At 40.8% G+C, this 24,374-nt stretch overlaps 1 protein-coding gene across 13 annotated transcripts in view; it reads left to right on the top strand.

The window, feature by feature from the left end:
- Positions 1 to 24,374, top strand: part of nrxn1a (neurexin 1a) — a 1,388,176-nt gene that overhangs the window by 140,519 nt on the left and 1,223,283 nt on the right. For 11 of the 13 annotated variants that reach the window (XM_055639808.1, XM_055639806.1, XM_055639814.1 and 8 more), the window contains one exon: positions 13,402 to 13,485. The exons of the other annotated variants lie outside the window; for them this stretch is intronic. In XM_055639808.1, the coding sequence (XP_055495783.1) occupies positions 13,402 to 13,485 (84 nt within the window). The remainder of the gene's footprint in view (positions 1 to 13,401; positions 13,486 to 24,374) is intronic. 13 annotated transcript variants of the gene reach the window in all.

Genomic DNA, 24,374 nt, shown 5'->3' with positions numbered 1-24,374 from the left:
CTCATCTCACCTCTTGAAATTCAGCTCTTAGGTCCATGTTTGGACCCACATTCTGATGAGACCTGGAGCAGAGTGGTTCTGGTAAACCCTAAACTGGTCGTCAGTGAGTAAGTTATTGGTAAGTATGTGTCCTTTGATACCACTGACAACTTTCATTTATGGATGCTTTCTTAGATGTGCTTAAAGATGGATAACGCACCAAAAGTATTTGTGCAATGACTGTTTTGTTACTGCAATAGATTATTTGAAAGACGTAATAATATCAACTCTTGGTAATATTGAAGTAGAAGGGAATGACAAATAAAATTCATGCAGATTGTTACAAGAGGTTAGAAATGGTTGGAAAAGGAAACAGATGGTTGATAGATTTGGCTCTGTGCGACAAAGTATAAAGGAAAGCATTTTGGATAAAAGAATACAGTGAAATGGAGTATATTCTAAAAGATGTGAATGTGATGGACTGATTGAGAACTAGAGGTACAGATGCAGGAATTGTAGTGGTCGAGGTGCAGATATAATAGATCATAAAAGAGAAGGATTATGGAGTTGATTTGCAAAACGATTATGCTTGTTAATTTCATGAGATTTTATTTTTCAAAAGGTGTCTAATCTTCAGAAATGTATCAATCAATTTGATTACCCTTGTTTAGTTGAGACTATTTTGGCATTTTCAGGTCAAGTCAAATTAACCGATGGTAAAATGTGACCAGTATGAAGATAAATGGGATACAAGAAGTAGACGAGGGAAGAGAAGATGTAGAGAAAGGAAGGTAGAGGAGCGAAAGACGGTCACTATTTACATAAGATTCCGAGATGGAAGAATGTAAGAATAGAGAAAGTGATAGTGACAGTGGTTGGTGGTTTGAGGGAGGCATATGGTGTTAGTAATGAGTAAGAAAATGGTTGTGAGAAGTCCTCCATCGTGGAAATTGTCCCACTGGGTGGTGGATCTTGAGTTGACCAGTAGAACGTGATGGCAATGAATGTAAGCCCTAAGATTCATAAGAGATGACTTAGTGGTAGAGAATGTGGGAAATAGAGATACTACAAAATTGAAGAAAATTCAAGATATTGCAAAAGGATGCATGAAATTGGAAAGTGACAGCCGACAATACAGGTTTAGCTGCTGAGTTAGAAACAAACTGTTCATGTTTTGATTAAAAGTAGTATTGGCAACAGTTCACCAATGATGCCAATGCATCCTTCTTGAATGGGAACTGGCTCTTCCATTATAACATAAGTGCAATGCATCCACATATCATTTCCTCAACCTTCAAAAATCAAGTACCAAGTAAGACCTGAAATATATGATTACACAACAATAATCTGAAATCGTCCGCAAAGCGTGAGGTCCTAGGACATTGTTGCAGGCAGTAATTCCTCACAGCTCACTATTGACCTTCAAAGTAAGTTTAAAATGACTTTACAATGATTCACCTAGCAGAGGTTTTGAGGAAGTGCAGGGAGAAGTCTTTCAGAGCAAGGCACAAGAAGCCTTTCTCGCACAATGCTGAGCTAACTTGCGGGCTGTCAAATTTGGTTAAATCTTACAAATACTACAACAAGATAAGAAAGCTGCCCTTAATTAAGAAATGCAGTGTTGATAGCCTGAATTGGCAATGATAAATAGCCAAAGAGGACGGTGCTTCCAGGCTAGGGAAGGCGCTAGGTTTACTTACAGTATTTTTAGGGGAGATAGGGCAGTAGTTTTAATTCATTTTTTCATTTTTTCTACTTGCTCAGTTAAATGCTTGATTTCTTCATTGTTGCTTCAGGCTGATATGACCAACAGCAGAAAGCATGCCCATGCTTAGTGGAGCAGGTGAATCTATATAAACAGTGAAATTGGACATAAACAGATCAGTGCTTGACTTGTTTTTGACAATAGCAGCAATGAGAAACCAATGCATAATTACACAAACTGAATAGTATTTCACTTTAGGGCAGATCTGAGAGCTTAATCAAGGACATGATTTTAGAACAATCACAGAACTAAAAAAGCGGATGAGTCTTTATTACACAGTGCAATAGGAAAAAGTAAGGAAGACAGCTAATGAATCGACATCGGAGTGTTGTTCTGTAACCTTCAAGTGCAAGGAGAAGAATTTGGGCAAGTGACAGCTACACAAACAACAATAACCTTCAACTGTGGGGTGAGACAATCATGAAACTCAGTCAAGTTAATGTTGAGATATTTAAAAAATAATGTTGGTACTTAAGAGATAATTTGACGAGCACAGCCAGTTTAAATAGGTGAGAGAATATTTGGCCACATGGCGCCAAGGATGAAAAATCGTAATTCCAAAAAAGCCATTCTGTACTTGATAATCTACAGGTAACCTGGGTCATTGAATCAAAGAATGGTATAGCATGAAAACACCTAATGGCCCATCTTGCCCATGCCGATAATGTTGTCTGTTCATGCTAATCCTATCGCTGAATTTGGCCCGCAGCCCTCTGCCACTTGAGCAAAACAAGTGCACTGGAGGAACTCAGCGGGAAAGGCAACATTCTGACAGGTGACATTTTGTGTGGGCCCTTTCATCAGACTGACAGAACCAGGTTGGGGGGGGTGGGGTGGGGCTGAAAAAGATAATTGTGGGCAGGACAAGCCTGGCAAGTGATAGGTGGATACAGGAGAGGTTTTTGACAGATGAGTGGAGTAAATGACAAAGGTTAGAGGTGAAAAGGAAACTAAAGTGTGTCAGATAAGGGGAGTAGAGGAGCAGTGAAATGTAAAGCTGGAGAGATATATGGGTGGAAAGAGAAGAGGGAGTGGAAAGAGGGGGGATAAAGGGAGATGGAGGCATTCAGGGATGGAAGACGAGTGTATGAAGGAGGGGAAGGAATAGGGTGATTGAGGAGGTGATTGGCAGATGATAGAAATAGGTGGGTGGGTGTTGGGGGGAGCATTATGTGAAATTGGAAAATTCAATAGAGAATCCCATTCCTGAGTCTCCCATCTCCCAGATGCTTCCTGACCTGCTGACATACTTTTTTTGTTGAAGTGAAAAGAAAGCCTGCCTGCATAATATATCCTTGTAATCAGAGCCACCCATTCCAGGCAAATCCTGGTGGATCTCAGCTGCAACTCTCTCCATCGGTATCCCCACCTCCCTATAGTGTAGTGACCAAATATAGCCAATGTGTTGTCCAGCTGCACAGTTCTTAGTTCATTTCATTGAAGGTACTCCCACTGTGATACTAGATAAGGACTTCCAGACCTAAAACCCAATGTTAATGAGCAGATGAAAACAGTGATTTTTTTTCTGGGAGTTAAATATGTAAGTAATGATATCTAGATGTGCTGTTGCAGGAGGTGTGGAAAATGTTAGAATGTATCTTATGGAACAATGATTCCCCAAACATCTACTGGACGACAGATCTCAATGTGTTGTGTTAGACAGACTCATGATGTATAACATGAATCGTGCTCATGCTCCGAATTGCCAGCGATGGCAGAAATCTGATAGACAACAGACAATAGGTGCAGGAGTAGGCCATTCGGCCCTTTGAGCCAGCACCGCAATTCAATGTGATCGTGGCTGATCATCCACAATCAGTACCCCGTTCCTGCCTTCTCCCCATATCCCCTGACTCCGCTATCTCTAAGAGCCTTATCTAGCTCTCTCTTGAAAGTATCCAGAGATCTGGGGCAGAGATTTTTTCAATTATATAGGTTGTTTTCTCCTGAAAGAATCAAACTGAAGTATTCAGACTAAAGACAGGTAGAGCATATTCCATAATACTTCTGTTGTTACTTTGGAGCATATAAAAGTTTGGGGAGCAATGGTCCTGTCCCACTTAGGCGGTTTTTTGGGCGACTGGCGCAAAATGTTCAACATGTTGAAACATTTTCGCCGACAGTGGCGATAATTTTTGCTGTCGTAGGTTGACATAGGTGTTGTCATAGGTTGTCGCCAGGTGTCGTAGCTGAATTCCATTAAAATTAGTCCCTGGCAGTCGCCTGAATAGTTGCCTAAGTGGGACAGGCCCATTAGGAGGTGAGTTACTTGACCTGAAATACACACAGAATACAAGCTTAATTTCCACATGTGACAATATTTGTGTACTTCCCACCTATCATTGGCTCCTCTTGGTCTGTGGCTCCGATTATGCATCCCTTTCATTTATGAGATTGTCAGCAGCAACAATTTCTCTGAACTCATATTTTTATTTGCCCCAAACTCTGAATCCTACTATTTTGTCAGATTAAAGGGTATCATATTCATTTCAGCAATTTTGAATGTTGAAAATCTGTCTTGTGTGGCTTTTGAGAAATCGTATTTTGCAATTATTTCTGTCAACTTTAGTTCATGATATGAAAATCTTATTAATTGTGGGAAGAAGACAATCAACTAGATGAAAAGTAGTTAGTTATATTGAATATTCTTGGATGATTTCTCTGGAAAGGCAAAATAAATAATGAAAACAGATGTGGCCTTTGTCAGAAATATGGGCACATAACCTGATATAGTGATGTGTACAATATATGTATATATATCCATTCAATACTAATTGTGGAATCCAGTAAACAGTGAAAAACAGTGAAAAGAGTCCATGAGAGGAAAAGCAGGGAGGGCAATAAACAAAAGTGCAGAAGATGTAGGGGATGGAGGAAGAACATAACGTGTGGATACAGGAAGAGAAGCGATAAAACAGATGAATGGTTAGGAATAAGATATTAGAAAAAAGAGCATTGGGGAGGATGGATGAAAAGAGAGAGAACACAAGATGATCGAATGGGAGAGAAGCAAAGGTGAAGAACAAAAAATAGATATGGAACAATGTTCTGCAAAGGAGATCAAACCAAATTTACATTAGTGACCCTAAATGCTCAGATAGTGAATAGAATTGGGATGTGTTGTGGTGGTGTAAAACATGGGGATGGAATGTGGCAGGGTGGAGAATGGGATGAAAGATCTGGGGATTTTGTGTGTTGGAGAGGGTTGCTTTGGGTTTTGGCTCCTCCCCATCATATCTCATCCGTACTCTCCATCCTCACCTTCCAGCCCATTATATCAGAGATCAGTGATGGAGAATGTGGGTGACATAAGGTCAGGAGCCCAGCAATGGTGGATTTTGGTAGGGTGGGCTGTGCTTGTGCTGGGATGGGAAGCTAGGGGATATTGCAGTTTGAGGGAGCGCAAGGGTGTGATGGATTTGGTGCTGTGGAATAGAGATTGTGGTTGTACAGGCAGTGGTGAGTAGAAAAGTAGCGGCGAGGAGAAGGGGGTGACAGAGTTATAAACAAGGATGTGGTGAAGTAGTAAGGGTATGGTGGAGAGAAGTGGGAATGGGTTATAGTGAGATGGAGAGCCGCAAGAGATGTAGTCAGTTGGAAAGTAGAGCAGCATAATGTGGTTGTGGAGTTCTAACAAGGGATGTGGTGAAATGGTGTGCAGGAACATTATGGAGTGATGCGTGTGGTGTGAACTACTATCTACCTCTTTGGTGACCCTCGGACTATCCGTGATCGGACTTTGCTGGCTTTACCTTGCACTAAATATTATTCCCTTAACATGCACTATATCATACGCTATAAATGGCTTGATTGTAATCATGTATTGTCTTTCTGCTCACTAGATAGCACGCGACAGATGCTTTTCACTGTACCTCGGTACATGTGACAATAAACTAAATTGTTGAACTCGCCGAACGGGGGGGATGATGAATGAGGTTATGGAAGGATGGAGAATGGGTGTTGGTCTCAGTGGGATGCTGGTACATGATGGGAAAGAGAGTATGGAGTTGGAACTTGGTGTGTGGGATGTTGTAGGGGTGAATGGCAATGCAGTGGGATAGAGAGCAGAGATGTGTTTTGTTGGGACCAGATGTGTGTGAGGTGAGAAGCAATGATTTTGCGGGATGGAAAGAGGAGTAGGTATTTGGTAGTGTTGGGAGTGGGAATTGTAGATGTGTAGGGGTGCAGAGTGGGGCTATTATAAAAAGGTAAGCATCTAGGTTTTTATTAAGTATTGGAATTTCAGGGCAACTTTATTGCTGATTTTGGGGGTCAGCATGCTAATGTGTTGTGGTGGAGAGTGGGATGTGTTATGTTCAAAGTGGGCTGTGTGTGATGGTGAGTAAGTGCATTGTGATGTTGAAGAGTAGCTTTTCTAGTAATTCCATCATCATTTCAGTTTAGTTTATGGTCACGTGTACTGAGGTACAATGAAAAGCTTTTATTGCGTGCTATCCAGTCAGTGGAAAGACAATACATGATGACAATCGAGCCATTTACCGAATAACGTTTCGTGCAAGTTAAAGCCAGCAAAGTCCAATCGTGGATAGTCCGAGGGTCCGATCAACACTTCATTACTTGGGTAGAAATTCCTTAGTCTTGCTGGATTTTTGCACACATAGTGACCATTGCCATATTAATGAAGATTCACATAAGACAAAACTGTTTGGGACCAGGAATGAAAGCTGGGCTGACTGAGATATGAAAATATAATCCTGACTAATTAATAACTTTTTTGGAAGTTTGTAACAGGGTTTTTTTTTATTACGTATTCTTACACCAATCCAGAAAATTAGTGTGTGAACACTTGGAAAGGTGACCCAAGCAGTGGTATTTGTAGAGATCCCACATCTAAAAAAAGGTAAGTGTCTAGGTTTTTTTGTAAAGCTATTGATACTTCAGAGCAACTTTTCTTGCTGATTTTTGAGAGTTAGCATGCTGATGTTCGGCTGTAGCTGTATTATTTTACTTCACTGACTGCGGGAGCTCTGCAAAAGATGGATAAATTACAGCGATTACTGTAACACCAGCAAGATCAGGTAAGACCCATGGAGGGTCAAAGGAGATGGCAAATTATGCCAGAAATCGTACAAAATGCTAGTCTTCCAGAACAGTTTAACTCACCTCAACCTGACTTGGCAGCAGTGTGTGAAAAAAAACTATGGTTCAATAGGCAGTTGTTCATTAACCTTTGTTACATGTTATAATGGGTTATGGAGCCAAATATCAAACAGCATTCTGTTTAACCTAAATCTATAGAGGCAGCAATAGTCTTCAACTTCAATGCCATTCAAGCTGGACTGCAAACAGACACAAGCTGTAATATTTGACAATTCTGTGTCTTTGCAGCCATCTCACAGGTGAGTGCCACCCATTTTGCAGGAATGCAACAAGATTTCTCTTTTCCACTGAAGGATATTGATTATGAGCATGAGCTCTTGGAGTTTCCTGTGTTGAAAGGTTTTTATAATTGCAGTGTATCATTGATTAAATATATTTTCCTTTATGTCGCATCCTTCAAGAACCAGCCATATTTCTAAGTGGGAAGTGGTTTCACCCCATGTAGCCACAGGCAGGGATAATTGCAATCAAATTGTTAATAATTAAAATTAAAGTATTTTGCTGGTGTTCCCATCATGTGAGACAAGAATACATCATGCTACTTTCTTGAAGAAAAAATGTTTTTCATGCATGACTTCTTGCACCCATCAGAAATCAAGACCTAGATGGTGTCACAATATTAATACAGATGCAGGGTTTCCATCTGAAACATTGGCAGTCCCTTTCCTCTCGTAGACTCTCCTCAGTCCGTTGCTTTCTTGCAACAAATTGTTTGTTGCTCCAGATTCTAGCATTTGAATCTCTCGTGTTCCTGATAATTAGTACCTGCTTAGTAATTGAAATTACATTTTAAATGGGTAATAGGTTATGGGTGTCAGATCCATGACAGGATCATTAGTTCTGAAGAGTGTACTGCAAACTGACTGTTGTTGCTCATCCTGACTGTTTATAAACAATTTTAATGACTTTGTTGACTGCAACCTAGATGAGTCATTTTGAAGACCGCCTGTCAAGAGTGCTTGCAATTCTGTTTTCTTGCGATCAGCTGTCATTGATGCAGTGGGAGCTTCAAAATAGGGGTATTCGTTTATTGTATATGCAAACAAATACAATTGAAGGATGAGCACAGCATGCTTTTTTGTGCCCATTATTAATGCCATAATAACATAATTCTAGTTCATGATGAATGTGTGTTTGTGTTATAACAACCAACACAAAATTTCAAGGGCATTACGTTGCTACTGTGGGTGCGGGAAGCAAACTTTGCCCTCTCATTTCTACCCATGAGCAATTAGTTTTAGTGTAAGCTCTGTTATATCATTGATTCATGAGCTTATTGTAATTTTGCTAGTTTTGATTCATCAAGAGAGAAATGTAAAAAGTGCCACAGAAAAGAATGTTCTGAAAATGTTAAATGAAAGATTTCATAAAATAATGTGCAAGATTTTTGAATAGTTCTAAATATGATTAGATAGTTTTATGTACCCTTGGGTATTGATTAACTGTCCCAGACAGATGGTATGAACCATATGTAAATTTCCTATGAAACTGTTCAATGTATGTCTTTCGATGTCTTGTTTTGTAACATAACTGGTTGGGTAATGTTGGAAGAGAAATGGAATAATACATCTCTTCCAAAAGTTCTGATTTAAAAAAAAATGGATATGGTGCACAAACAAGCTACTGATATCTAATAGTGCATTATAATCATCAACTTGATTGACAAGAGTTGAATACAAAATATAATATATTTTAGCATGCGCTGGCCCAAATATGCAGATAACATGTCTTCAAACATGCTCACTTGACTTGAATAGCACGGAGATTCTCTGGCGAGTTTTTATACCAGGCAGTTGTGACTGAACTTGTTAAATTCTTTTTTCCCCTGAGATATTAAGTGTCATTTGGAAGTGGTGAGATATAAACTGTTGTCCAGTAAGCAGCTGTAAAATTGAATTAGTGAGAGACAATAGTCATTTTTCTCGAATAACAAATAATGATCCGTGAAGGTGTTGAGAGTGAATAGTAAGATTAAACAAGAACTTACCAGTTTGAAGTTTGATCTTTATTTTATGAGGAGTTACGATGAGGGATTACGTGAAGACCCCGCCAGCACGCGTGCGCGACATTCTTCAAAGCAGCGGTGTGGAATCACAGAAAATAGTAATTGAAGTAAACATAGTAAAGACAAGGAGAACTAAGATACCAGTTGACCTTTATAATTGAGGGCGGGAGCGGAGGGCACGTAGTCCCTCATCGTAACTCCTCATAAAATAAAGATCAAACTTCAAACTGGTAAGTTCTCGTGTAATCTTACTATTTTACTTCGGAGTCACGTGAGTGACTACGTGAAGATTTTAAAGCTCTGTGATTTCAAGCCGTGGAACAGTCCATGCTTCACTTACAGTCGAAGTCATTCAAGGGAGAAAGTATGTTATTGTATTCGGGCAATAACAATTTATTTTAACAAAATAATCCTCCCTTGGGCTAAATATATTGCAGAATTCAAACTTGATTCTGCAAGTTTATTGGCTTATTATAAAGAATTGGAAGGTCTTTCTCTTGACCATCCTGCTGTAGCCAGGATATGGTCCATAGGCACTTCCTTGTCTCTAGCTGCCGGTGTTGCTGTTGCCCATGTGGATAGAAACTTAAGATGTCAGTATCCACCCCAGCAGCTCCCAAGCCTGTCTGAGCCATCGAGCGATGGTTAGTGCTGATACCCGGCCATTAGGCTGTTTATGGCTGCCCATAGTGTTAATTTACTTCCTCTTAAGTTTTAGTAGTTTAAGGTATAATAGAAGGTGTGTCATTACACATAGTCGGGTGTCAGTTGGGTATATCTGGAATTCCAAATTGTGTCCTGATGATCATGGTCTATCTTGTTTAACAAGCTCTAATATGCGAAGTTATCTTTTCTGGAGATGCCATCATTTATCCCAGTCTCAGTTTATGTAGAAACTGGACCCCTAGAGCTGAGACCAGTACTATCAGCATACTGTTTTTAAATGTCAGTCATTACTGGTGCCCCTAGCAATTTTAGTACAACACTGACGTCCCATATCTGGGAGTACTCCCCTCTAGGAGGGTTGGTGTTGAAATAATCCTCATAAGTTTGACAACTAGAGGGTGAGATCCCATGGAGAGTTGTTGTGGCGCCTGCCACCAGCAAGCTGACAGGGCACTCCTGCTTAATTATAGTACTGCAGCTCAGTCCTTCATCTACATATAGGCTGGATAGGAATTCCCAGGACGTTGGTGATTGTAGCTGTATTATACGCTACACCAGCCCTTGTTGATTCTTGATAGGTCGCCGTGATCATGCTCATGGTCCTGTCCGCCAGCCCGGATCTAGCATGGTGGACTATGGTTCAGAGACTATGTCCGAGACCACAGGGATCCATGGCTGTGTAGGCCAATCAGGTACTTTCAAGACACTTGATGTTGAGTCCATATGTGTTTTTGCTTAGGATCCGACCGATGAGGCAGGAGGGAAAAACATTGTAAACAATTATTCCGCATTAAGTGAGTAACGTCCATTGCTGCTGCCCCAAGTGTGGTTCACAAGCGGCATATGTTGGTAACTGGTGATTGGGTCTAGATGCAAATGGATCGATATCTGGTGTCCCTCTTTTGGTAATATCAGCAACTTTTTTGTGGTCCAACAGCCATTCGATGCTGTCATTGAATTTTCATGACCTGGTGTGTGGCTCAGTATTGAGCTTACCTGGTAGGTAAGTTTGCTGATAGTCAGATATGTATGTTAACACACCATAGCCAAATATATTGGCCAGGTTGACACATGGTATCGATCTTTTCTCCCATATGATTAATATATGCCACCACTGTGATATTATCAATTCGTAGGTGGACATGCAGATGGTGCATTGTAGGCTTTTAGACCATAAAATGCAACCAACACCAGTGTTTTTAGTAATTAATTATTTTGAAGGTTTATCCGTCTGCTTTACTCTTTGGCAACGTTGCAGACATATGGATAACGTTAATTGTAAATCTCAGAAAGTCCAGTTGTGGATGCCGTCGACTTAGATTTATCTGGATAGAGATGACCCCAGAGTTTTACCCTATGTTTGGTAGCTAAAACTGCTGATTTAGCTCGATCAGGGTTTTTTCCCCACAATTGATATATCATCAAGATATGCCATGACAATATGTTTTTGTTTCTAATATTGCCAAGGCCCGTTTTAATATCTTGGTGAAAAGTCTTGGGGCTGAAGTTAGCACATTAGGCAATGCTATGCCCTGCCATAGTTGCCCCATCCAGTTAAATTTTAGGTATCGACAATGATCCCTCCATGTATCCCAAAACAAGTGTAATCCCCCTGTTAGTACGGGTCATACACCATTATGTTCTGGAAGGAACAAGATTCACCTACTTACCTGGTTGCCGGTGGTACGTCCCCTTCTTCAATTTCTGCCTCTTCTGCGGAAGAGGCGCTGGAGTGCGGGGTTGGCACGTTTTCCACACTGCACACTGTTGTTTTCTTCAGCCACATCCCCTTCTTCCGGACCATCCCATCCCTGGCCCACAAAGCATTCCTCTATCGAGGGAGATGCATTGTTTTACAGCCCTCGATAAGATGCTGTTGTGGGAGTGCGAAGACTCCCATAGTGAGCTTGCTCCATCTCCCAGAGCAAGTCACGGGCGAACCTCTGCTGCACTCGGGCAGCGCGCCTTTCGGCCGGACTCAGATGAGTATGATTGGCCGGGCTGAATCCTGCTCGGCTTTGCCTCCAGCCTGCTGCGCTGCTTTGAGCTGTACGACTCATGGCTCTGGATTCAGCTTGGAGTCGGTAAGTGGACCTTAGTAACCACGCGGTCACTTTCACTGCCCTTGGGCAGTGTGTCCTTCTGGCCGGACTCCCCGAGTCTATCGGCCGTACCGATTCCTGCCTGCCTGCAGCCCGCTGTGTTGTTTCCAGGTATACAGCTCGCGGTGCTGGGCTCAGCCTGCGCCAGTCGTACCCAGCTGTCGGCTGCCGGAACTTTCCCTAGTTCCCCACAGCCTGCGGTCCTGGAACCGCTGGACGTTAGTGGTGTTGGCTGCCGGGACCTACCTGGTTCTCCACAGCCTGCAGTCCTGGAACTGCTGGACGTTAGTGGTGTTGGCTGCCGGGAACTGCCTTGTTCCCCGCGGCAGCCTGCGTTCCTGGAGCCATTGGACGTCTCTGTGCTGGCTGCCGGGACCTACCTGGTTCCCCGCAGCCTGCGGTCCTGGAGCCGCATTTTTTCTTCCCCTTGTCCAACGTGCTGTAACATAAAGCACAGCAAGGGGGAAGAATACAACTTCAATTTTTACTTACCTGTGTAGGTCCGTTTTAATTTTTCCCGCGGGAGCGCTCCACCCCCACCCGTCGCTGTTGCACTGCGTGAGACGCAATGTCGCGCACGCGTGATAGCGGGGTCTTCACGTAGTCACTCACGTGACTCCGAAGTAAAATAGAAAGTTTGAGTTTATACTTACATTTGTAATAAAGATTATCATCTATTTATAATTTCTCAATAAATCATTCTTGTGTTTTCGTCCCTTGTTCCATCTTGTCCTTCAGAATGTATCTGATGTATTTTTACATTGAGTTGTCACATCATTTCTGTTACCACACTGTTTTATCAGAGTTGGTTTAATTCTCCTATATTACAGTGAATCCTGACAGCATTTAGAAATGGCAGGTGATGTCACTTTGAGTAAATATTGCTCATTCCCTTAAAACTCAGAACTGGTGAAAGGGGAAAGAAGGATCTGACTGTCTCCAATGCAGAAACAAATATTCAGAAAGTGTTTAATTAATTAGGAAAATTGCATTAGGTAGCAGGGAGAATCGCAACATAGACCAAAAAATAAATATTTTTTTATGATGGTGAATAACTTAACCAACCATTCAAGGCTATAACGCATGTCTGTGAGTAATTTTGGATGACAACATATCCAATTAAAGACGAGTTGGAATTACTGAAATCTGTCACTTAAGCAAGGGAGCTGGAGATGTGATACATATACAAATGCATTAGGCTCAAATTATTATGGAAGTGAATTGTGGCAACAAAGATTTTAAAAGGGTAATTAAGATTAAATTCAACTTGTCTTTGTGAAAACAAATCAATTGTATGCATTGAAACACAAAGCTGCCTGTTTAGGCATTAAATCACTGCCTAAGTACATGCATGGGTTGTGATCTCTGACTTAGTCAATAGACCTTTCAGAATTCCACACTCGTCACCACCATGTTTAAAATGGATTAACAGCTTTAAAAGGGGAGGATGACACAAAACTGGAAAGCAATAAGTGCAAATCTAAACCGCACGGAAGCTTAAGAAGCAGCAAAGCCAATACTCAAGTGGCCAGACTGTGACTGCAATGCAGTTACTGTTATTCCTCGAGGGAAAAAGTATGTTCACAGAATTCTAATGTTCTGGTGAGTTGAAATATGGCTTTATTTTAAAATTTTAAAACAAACCCCAACTTCAGTAAAAGTAATATGACTGCAATGTTTCCTTTGCACTTTAAAAAAAATCACTTACTTAACCTTTTGTTATCCAAAGTACTTATAGGAGAATTTCCTTCATGCCTTTGCAGGTGAGTTGTCTTTATCCAGCTCTGGTGAATCCCTTCATGGAGCTATGGACGGTGCAAAGACCAGGAGGATGTCAGATCCTCCAGGTGAGTGAAGCCATCAGCAGTTATATGTAATAGAGATGTAATGCGGAGGCTCGATAAGCACTGGTCAGACTGCATTTGGAGTACTGTGAGCAAATTTGGACCCCATATCTGAGGAAGGATGTACTGGCTCTGGAGAGGGTCCAGAGGAGTTTAACAAGAATTATTTCAGGAATGAGTGGGTCAGCATATGATGAGTATTTAACAGCATTGGGACTCTACTCGCTGGAGTTTAGAAGGTTGAGAGGGACCTCATTGAAACTTGCAGAATAATGAAAGGCATAGATAGTGGACGTGGAAAGGATGTTTCCACTGGTGGTAGAGTCTAGGACCAGAGGTCATAGCCTCAGAATTAAAGGGCACTCTTTTAGAAAGGAGGTGAGGAGGAACTTCTTTAGTCAGAGGGTAGTTCATCTGTGGAACTCATTGTCACAGAGGGTTGTGGAGGTCGTCAGTGGATATTTTTTAGGCAGAGACAGACAATTTCTTGATTAGAACGGAAGTCAAGTGTTATGGAGAATAGGCAGGAAAATGGGAACAGGTGGCATAGATCAGCCATGATTGTATGGCATAGACTAGATGGGCCGAATAGCCTAATTCTACCCCTATAACTTGTGGACTGATGAATTACTGAGTGTCACAGGAGAAATAAAGGCCTTTGATCTATTATATTCTTCACACTGGATGTATCGTTCAAGCCAAAGGTTTCACAGCAATTGAATGGGGAACATGTCATCTGTACTTCCCGTATCATATTCTAATTCAAAAGCCTGCTACAATATCCGGCTTTGAATTCAGACAAAAATTAATGAAAACAACCGCATATTGTTCGAAATGCATTAGGACAGCTATAGGATGTGGGCTCAGCTTGACCAGGAAATTGTAATAGATCCAGATTCACTCAGCATATTAAAAAAAAATAAAATCCATGCAAGACAAAATATATTGGAAATATAACACTAGAACACACCACGGGTCGACATGTTCATGTGAAGCAAGTAAGACTTTTAAATGCTGGGCCTCAATGCATTCAGAGAAAAGTGGTGGTTCAAGTCAAGTCAAGTCAAGTTTATTTGTCACATACACATACGAGATGTGCAGTGAAATGAAAGTGGCAATGCTCGCGGACTTTTGTGCAAAAGCCAAACATCAAAACAACCAAACAAATTATAAACACAATCATAACACACATATTGTTTGGACACAGGCTATTTTAAAATGTTAATCTATTCTTAAGAAATTGATAGATGTTTAGATCTAGTAACACACACATAGACACAGATGTTTAGATCTAGTAACACACATCTAGACACACACATAACACACAAAAACAGGAAAAAATTATTATCAGAAAGATAAGAAATCTGATAAAATGCAAAGTTCCAAAAAATGCATACTAATTAAAACAAAACGCAAAGGTATAATAGGTGAACTATGTCAAACTAACCATAAATAAGACCATTTCCAAAGTAATACTTTTCATAAGTTTACATTATAGGAGCAGAATTAGGCCTTTCTGCCCATCAAGTCTACTCCACCATTTAATCATAGCTGACCTATCTTTCGCTCTCAACCCCTTTCACCTGCCTTCTCCCCATAACTCCTGACACCCGTACTAATTAAGAATCTATCAATCTCCCCCTTAAAAATATTAATTGACTTGGCCTCCACAGCCTTCTGTGGCAATTAATTCCACAGATTCACCTCCTTCTATCTAAAGAAATTCCTCCTCATCTCCTTTCACAAGTTACATCCTTTTATTGTGAGGCGATAGCCTCTGGTCCTATTCTCTCCCACTAGTGGACGCATCCTCTCCACAACCATTCTACCCAGGCCTTTCACTATTCTGTAAGTTTTAATGAGGTCCCCCTCGAGTTCAGTAGCAATGTTACAAAATTTTGAGATTTTAAACATCTAGTGTAATTTATCCCATCAGATAAAGCAAAAAAAGAAGTTTAATCTGACACCTAATTCACTTTAATATCTTCAGTATTAAAAAAGATATCGCCATTTGCATACTCGGAAATTAGCATCTTGTTCCCTATTGCTTTTCCATTGACTTAACACAAAAGCTGTGATCGAGGACAGTCAAAAGCCATTACTTTCTTAAAAATTAAGAGAACTCAAAGAAATTTACAGTTATTATAGATTGAAGCATTCTGAAACAAATATGAAACAATCTTACTTAGATGACTTGAAATTAAAGCATATAATTAGTCAGTTACCCAATTGTAGCTAATTACAAAATTCAATTGCTAGATCTAAACATCTATCAATTTCTTAATAGATTAACATTTTAAAAAAGCCTGTGTCCAAATAACATTCACAGAAGAATTTACAATATAACATAATTTTTAGATCTCAATATCATGGATTTATAGGCCAAATGGAAGGAATTTAATGTTTAATACCTGTAAATTAATGGTCATTTAAATCATCTTGCGGGTGGGTTTTTCTGGAACACGATCATTTGGAACGTTGCGGTTTGCAGTGAATTTAAACCCGTATCTGCAGCAAAAGTACTGTTGGTTCGTATTGGAGAAAAATTCACCGTTTCGCAACTTAAAATGTGAATTAAAGGCATCTTAAGGAGCACTTTTATACATGAAATAAACGGCTTTCGTTTACCTGTCCCGTACCTGAAATCCGTCCCCGTTGTCGGCGTTGATGGCTTTTGAAGCTGATTTTAAAATGACTCCACACTGAACTTGTCAGGTGATTTAAAAAAAATTAAAAAATACACAGAACGCCCGTCGGAACGATTCTTCAGCAAAAGCTTGCATTCCAACCAAATATAATTCAGGACAAGGTAGGGAAAAAAAATGCTCCTCTGGACCCTCTCCAATGTCAGCTGAATATATTTAATAATGGGGAGGGAACTATAAATTTGCCATAGCAAACATTGATTTTTATGTATAATTGAGTAAACAGCAGTCAGCATGAAGAAGATTCTTCCAGATAAATTTCCTCCAGTCTGACAGTATAGAAAAAGCCCCTTAACCACAACTTGTCCATGCCAAACATGATGCCTTATCTAAACCTGTCCCATTTGCCTTTGGCCCACATCTCTCCAAACCTTTCTTATCCATATACCTCTCCAAGTGTCATTTAAAAGGGTGGCACAGTGGTGTAGTGGTAGAGCTACTGCCTTACAGTGCCAGAGTACATGGGTTCGATCCTGACTGCGGGTGCTTGCCTGTACGAAGTTTGCATGTTCTCTTCGTGACCTGCACGGGTATTCTTCGAGATCTCTGGTTGCCTCCCACATTTCAAAGATGTACAGGTTTGTAGGTTAATTGGCTTGGTATAAAATGTAAAATTGTCCCTGGTTTGTGCAGGGTAGTATTAATGTGCGGGAATCGGTGGTCGGCACGGACGCGGTGGGCTGAAGGGCCTGTATCTCTGACCTAAAATACTGTTATTGTACCTACCTCAACTACCTCATCTGGCAGCTCATTTCATATACCCACCACCGTCCGAGTGAAAAACCTACCCCCTAGGTTCCTATTAAATCTTTCCCCTCTCTCCTTAAAACTGTCCTCCAGGTTTAGAATCCCGTACCATGGGTAAATGACTCTGTGCATTCACCCTATCAATTCTCCTCATGATTTTATAAGATCACCACTTGGCCTCTTGCTCACCAAGAATTAAATTCCTATCTTGCACAATCATATCCTCGAGTCAGGGCAAGATCCTCGTAAATCTTCATTGTATTCTTTCTTTTTATGGAAATGGCAATCCATGTCAAATTGAATATGATTTCATTAGTTAAGAAGATGGGTGATCTTATCAATTGACTCATCACTCTGCTGTAGAGCCACCTATCCATACGGACCTAGATAGACCCAAACTGCTGGAGTAACTCAGCGGGACCAGCAGCATCTCTGGATAGAAGGAATGGAGAAGGGTCTCGACCCGAAACACACCCATTCCTCCAATTCACAGATGCTGCCTGTCCCATTGAGTTACTCCAGCATTGTGTGTCTATCTTTGGTGTAAACCAGTATCTGCATTTCCTTCCTACACATTCATACAGACCTCTTTGGAATGTATCAATATCGAAAGACAACCATCCTGTCTTACCAAAGCCTCCCTGTGGACATTTAGGTAGCAACATTCATTTCTGTTAAAGGTTCAGGTATTGTTTCAATTCAGATTGCATATTTGAGGATCCTTTTGAAACTTGGTTGAATCAGTCAGAAATGTTGATGCATTTATATATTTTATTCTGGTTATTTTGTTATGTGTTTTGTTGCAGTGGGCAGTAAAATGGTACTTAGATAATCATAGTATAGTTGCAACAAAGAAAGAGGCAATTTGGGCCATTGAATCCACATCAGCTCCATACAAGAGAATCCACCAGTCCCCTCTCCCAAGAGTCCTGCAAGCTTATTTCTTCCATTTTATTTTGCCTCAGAAAACACAATATTTGAACATGCCTGCACTACTGTTATTAGCAGCACACTCTGTGTTTACCACACAAGCATTATAATTTGTCAGATGACATGGCACTTGGAACAGTGAGCAGTGAAGAGGATACTAAAAGATGCATTAAATGTTAAGAAATATGAAGTTTCACATTTTGGCACAGGAGTAAGATGGTCAAGATCCGGAAACATGAAGTTACCCCACCTCTCTTTTCCAGCTTTTCCTCTCCTACTCCAGTCAGCCTGAAGAAGGATCTTGATTCAAAGTTGTCTGTTCATTCCCTCCACAGATGCTGCCTGACCCTTTGAGTTCCTCCAGCAGTTTTTTGCTTTATGTCAGTTCTGGTTCTTCAGATAATCAGCTTCTTTGTCCAGTTTCTTAATATTTCTGCCAATGGGTGTAGTTTTTCTCTATCTTTGTCCTTTTAAATACTTTTTTAAATACTTACATCACACATTCATATGGCTCCAGTCCTTCATCTCTGGAAAACATTTTGATAAATCTACTTTGGACATAATATTTCAGATGTGAATAAACCAGTGTTTTATAAAAATGGTGTCACAAAATGCAACACTTTACATTTCTTTACATTTATTTCCTCTATTTCACTCTTCACTGTGTCCTAAGTTTCATGCCCTCTAAAAATTTGAAATTTGTGCGACCCAGTCCAAATCATCAATATGTTGTAAGGAAAAAGCGACTAATTCCACTCTGAGGAAATTTGCTGTCAATTTCCCTCAAGTCCCAAAAACATTTACACCAATCTTTATCACTATTCCCAGTTCTGGGTAACTGGTTTTCTATCCATGCTGCCAGTGTATGTTGTATTCCATGGCCATCAGTCTTGTTGATAAGCCAATTATATACCAAATGTTTTTTGGAAATCCATCTTACCATATTAATAGCATTTCCCTCAATAATAATCCCATATACATACGGTGGTCAAACAAGATTTGCCTTTAAAATGACCATGCAGGTTTTCTCTAATCAATCTACACTTGTAAAAGTGATTGCTTATTCTATTTCTGATCATTGTTTCCAAAACTTCATTAAAAAAAAAACACACATTTACTTGATTTATCTTTATACCTTTTCGAACAAAGCTGCAATATTCCAGTTTTCCATTTCCCAGTGCCACACCTGATTCCACAGATGTTTGTAAGAATATGGCTCAAGCCTCTGAAATTTTCTTTTCCCTCTCTTGTTGGACAATGATGCATTACCTCTGGATCAGGTGATTTATCCACATTAAGTGCAACTATTCCCTCCAGTTCCTCTTCATGAAGCTTCATCGCATTCAGAATCCCGGAGATTCGCATCACAAACCATAAATCACAGCTCGTTATTTGTGATGTCGGGCTACCAATGTACACCATTTCAATGAATGAAATCTGACAACAGCTTCTGAAGAATGCATTGCTGATTTGAAATGCAGAAACAAAATCTGAAGTTGCAATAGGCGATCCGCATGGATGTACTGTTGCATTCCTTTCCAATTCGATCTGCAGAAAACAGTGACCTGAAATAAAATCATTTTAACTCCAACACTTTTAAAATCTGGTCAAAATATTTATAGACCATATCCCCATAGATATTTTTAATAAAATATTTTGACCAAATTTGAAAAGAGTTGGAGCTGAACTGATTTTATTTTGAGGGCATACCAGGAAACAACAACTTTGTGAGTAGCTTTCTTCCAGTTCTGTGACTTCTTCACTGGAGTGTGGACTGTAAAACCTGAGCAAATATTTTTAGAAGTATTATATTTTATGCAGCGTTATGCAGTACAGATGTTATCTGTGGTATACATGTTGAGTTTACGTAAAAATATATATAATATCTGGTAATATTTTGAAGTAAAGTGAAAGTAATTTTGTTCTCATATTTGTTTCCCTAATATTACCTTTACATTTCAATTGCAACTCCTATGGTACTGCAGTAAACGTTTGTTATTACGGTCTTCTTTGTGACGGATATAGCCAATGTCTCTTTAAGAACACAGGCTGTAGTTGCACTGCGGAGGTCATTGAATCTGAGAGGTCATGAAATTAACAAGTGATTGTTTTGATTGACAACTAACTTCATTAAACCGTAACAATCAGCCTTTAGTATTTTAGCTTGCAGTAACAAAAATACATTCTTAGATGTTAAAAAGACACCACCGCTGGCTCCCACCGATTCCTCAGTCACTTCTAGGCTGTGCCTGCAAGCGCCATCATCACCGCCGATCCTAACCTCCATCTAGTAGCTTGGGGATTGTCACAAAAATCTCTGTTGATCCTCGCCTCCAATCCCCCCCCCCCCCCCCCCCCCCCACACCCCCCCACCCCATCTGCAAAATCTACCTAGATTCCAGGCCAAGTTCCAGACCGAGAGTCTGAAGAAGACCACCAACCTGAAATGTCACCAATCCATGTTCTTCACAGATGCTGCCTGACCCGCTGAGTTACTCCAACACTGTTTTATTTTGTACATTAACCAGCATCTGCAGTTCTTTGTTTCCACTACTTCCTCAAAGACTATAAGCTCCTTCACTACACTTTAAAGGTGTTGAAACAGCATTGTGAGTCACTTAATTGTTGTTACTTTGAAAGTGCCATTTTTTAAATCAGGTTTAACACAGTGCCTCTCTGTTGCAAATTTGCACAGCTGCTAGCATTTAGCCTAAACAATACATATACCATCATACAAGCAACAGCCTACCAGTGCCTGATGCTACTTTAGGAATGGATGCTGCAATGATGGATGAGTGGTTTGGATGGGGCTTGTATTGTGAGAGAATTTGCCAAGCAGGTCATGGGAATTATTTGGCGAAGAGCAGTATTCTTAGGCAGCATATTCATTGTGGAAGAATAGACAATAGGTGCAGGCGGCCCTTGGAGCCAGCACCGCCATTCCATTTGATCATGGCTGATCATCCACAATCAGTACCCCGTTCCTGCCTTCCCCCCATATCCCCTGGCTCCGCTATCTTTAAGAGCTCTATCTAACTCTCTCTTGAGAGAACTGGCCTCCACCACCTTCTGAGGCAGAGAATTCCACAGATTCACAACTCTCTGTGTGAAAACGTTTTTTTCTCATCTCCGTTCTAAATGGCTTACCCCTTATTCTTAAACTATGGCCCCTGGTTCTGGATTCCCCCAACATCGGGAACATGTTCCTTGCCTCTAGCGTGTCCAAACCCTTAATAATCTTATATGTATCAATAAGATTCCTTCTCATCCTTCTAAGTTCCAGAGTATACAAGCCCAGCTGATCCATTCTATCAACATATGACAGTCCCGCCATCCCGGGAATTAACCGTGTGAACCTACTCTGCACTCCCTCGATAGCAAAAATGTCCCTCAAATTTGGAGACCAAAACTGCACCAAAATCACGAATAAGAGGTCATAGATTTAATGAGAGAAGAGAAAGATTTAGTAGGAATCAAAGGGTGGTGGGTACATGGAGCAAGCTGTCAGTAGTTGAGGCAGGTACAATAACAATATTTAAATATTTGGGCAGGTGCATGAATAGGAAAGGTTTAGAGAGATTTGGGCCACACGTGTGAATGGGACAAGCCTATATGAGGTATCCAGGTCAGCATGGACAAATGGGACCAAAGGGCCTGTTCCCATTCTGTATAACTCTATGAATCTACATCAGAGTTTGATTGTTATAGCACTGCTTCAGGGCAGACAGGATTAGCGAAAGCTGGTTGTTTTGTAAGGAATTATGCAGTGGTTTTTCAGATCAGTGTAATAGAAAGTCGTGTAAAGCTAATTGCGGCTACTGTAGATATAATTTGGCAGAGGGGAACAAAGATGCCAGCACAAAACAAAAACCCAAAAAGTAAGATGATGCATTTGCTAATGGGTGCGAAGACCATCAAGGTCCTTCTTCTTCTTCTTGCATATGGTGTGCACAGCCTAGTTGCAGGACAACTTGTTCTATTTGATCTTATTTGATTGTGCACGCCAGGTTAATTGCATTCGTTGAAACAGGGCGGACTGCGTGAAGTTTGCAATCTCCCACCCAATAATGGGTCCAATTTTGCTCCATTCTTGGTTGGTATTTTCTTTCCGGTTGCACAGCAGTCTGCTTTTTTTTAAAACAGAGACAGAAAACGCTGGAAATGCTTAGCAGATCAGGCCACAGCTGTAGTAAAAGAAACAGAGACCATGTTTCAGAACAAAGAAGGGTCTGAAGATTGTTTCCCCACCTGAAACATCATCCGTCCATTCCCTCCACAGATGCTGCCTGAAGCACTGATTTCCTACGAACACTTTGCTCAAGCCAAAACCCCAGAATTAAAAAGGAGCCAAAACAAGCTTGTAAAGTTGCAAGAGATATAGCAATGAGAATGTTTCAGGTAGGGTAACCCTGGGGACAATTCAAAAATAGGATTGTGTTCAGTGAGTTAATGGGAACAGTTAGAGAGTGAGAACAGAAACAAAAGGATATAGAATTGCAGAGCAAGACAAGTCTAGCAGCCATAGAGTCAAAGAATCACATAGCCCTGACCCAGCCATTTGGCCCAACTCACCCATGATGATACATAGCACTCTTTGAAATTAAGTCCATTTCCCAACACTTGGTCCAAAGCCTTCCATGGGTAAATGATTCAAGTGTTCATCTAGACACTTAAATGATTCAAGTCCCAGCTTCAGTGACTCTCTCGGGTAAAGCATTCCATGTACTTACCACTCTGTAGGAGAAGAAGGTCCTCCTCATATCCCTTCTGAATAATTTTGCCCTTAATCTGAAACTGTGTCCTATCTACCTGCTATGGGAAAATGTTCCTGCAATCCTGTCTATCTATACCATTCATAATATTACAAACTCCTCTTATGTCCCCTCTTAAGATCCTTGGCTCCAGGGAGAACCAACCTAGCTTCGTCACATAACTGAATTACTCCATCCTGAGCAAGGTCCTGGTGAATTTATCTGCACAGTATTCACCCTTCTAACAGCTTAGTGATTGGAACTGCATGCAATACTCCAATTGCGGTCTGACCAGGATTTTTTTTTTTTTACTAAGTTGGAGCATAACCTCTCTACTTTTGTCTTCAGTGCCCCAACTAATGAATATCAGCATCCTATATGCCTCCATAACCATGTTACCTGCTTGGGTTGCCAACTTCAAGACTAGTCGAGATCACTGTCATATGCACAAGTATGGCAAGGTCCTGGTAGAGTGAAAACTCAGACAAGACTCAGAAACAAATTATATTTAAACTATACATAAATTGCATGCACATTCTGCAAAGTAGTGAAAAGAAAAAGACTGCAAAAAAAAAAGTTTATTCATTCAAAACACAATTAGACAAAACTCCACGGAATGCAAGAGATGGTCTGCAATGTTTTGTTGCCAAACTATGATTAGGAGTGCACAAAGATAGACATAAAATGCTGGAGTAACTCAGCACTTCAGGTGGCACATCTGGAAAAAATGGACAGGTGATACTGCCTGAGCCGCTGATTTACTCCAGCATTGTGTGTCTTTCTATTGGTATAAACCATCATCTGCAGTTTCTTTATATTACATTATATATTACATTCCCATTGTGCAATTTGGTCCAAGGATCTATGAATTTGTACTTCTAGGTTCACTTGGAGCTACGGTGGGAGATAGGTGGTTGTTGAATTGGTTGAATGATTAGCTAAAAATTGGCGAATTGAGCAGCCAATAAAAATAAGGCAATTTGGGGGGAGGGAGAGGGGCATTGGCAAGGAGATTGAGGTCAGGAGGATGAGCAGAGAGGGACTAGAGGTAAAGGTACAGTGTGCAGGAAAGAACTGCAGATGCTGGTTTAAATCAAAGGTAGACACAAAATGCTGGCGGATCAGGCAGCATCTCTGGAGAGAAGGAAATGGGTGATGTTTTGGGAGGAGATCCTTCTTGAGACTGATGTCAGTCTGACGAAGGGTCTCAACCCAAAATGTCACCCATTCTTTCTTTCCTGAGATGCTGCCTAAAGGTACAGTGTACTGTTTCTTGTGAGTGATTGGTGTTATTTTTATTCCTCGTGGTTTTAGTGCAGTAGAATGGTGCAATGTTTCTCCTCCAGTATGTGGGTAGCCAGGGAAACTGCTGGTGTTGCTGAAGACTACACCTGGGGGGATTGTGTCCAGGTGCAGCTCCTTGCTGGAGCTGGAGCTGGAGCTGCAGCTGTCCGACCTTGGGATCATCCAGGAGAATAGAGTTTTGTAGATAAAATCATCTGGCCTAAGTTACAGGATGATGGGTGACCACGAGGAAAGGGAGTAGACAGAGAGTGCAGGTGACCGGTGTGGCCATTCCCTTCAAAACAGTTGTACAATTTTGGATATGGTTAGGGTGGATGACATATTAGGGGTGAACAACAGTAGCAGTCAGGGTTGTGATAAGCCCCTGTCCCACTTTCACGACGAAATTCGCGACCTCTGACGACATTAAACGACCTAAAAAAAAAATCAAGGTTGCGGTAACCTACGACCTTCC

Source organism: Leucoraja erinacea, chromosome 8 (genome assembly GCF_028641065.1).
Source record: "Leucoraja erinacea ecotype New England chromosome 8, Leri_hhj_1, whole genome shotgun sequence".
NCBI lineage: Eukaryota > Metazoa > Chordata > Chondrichthyes > Rajiformes > Rajidae > Leucoraja > Leucoraja erinaceus.
This window is presented reverse-complemented; position numbering and strand designations above follow the sequence as displayed.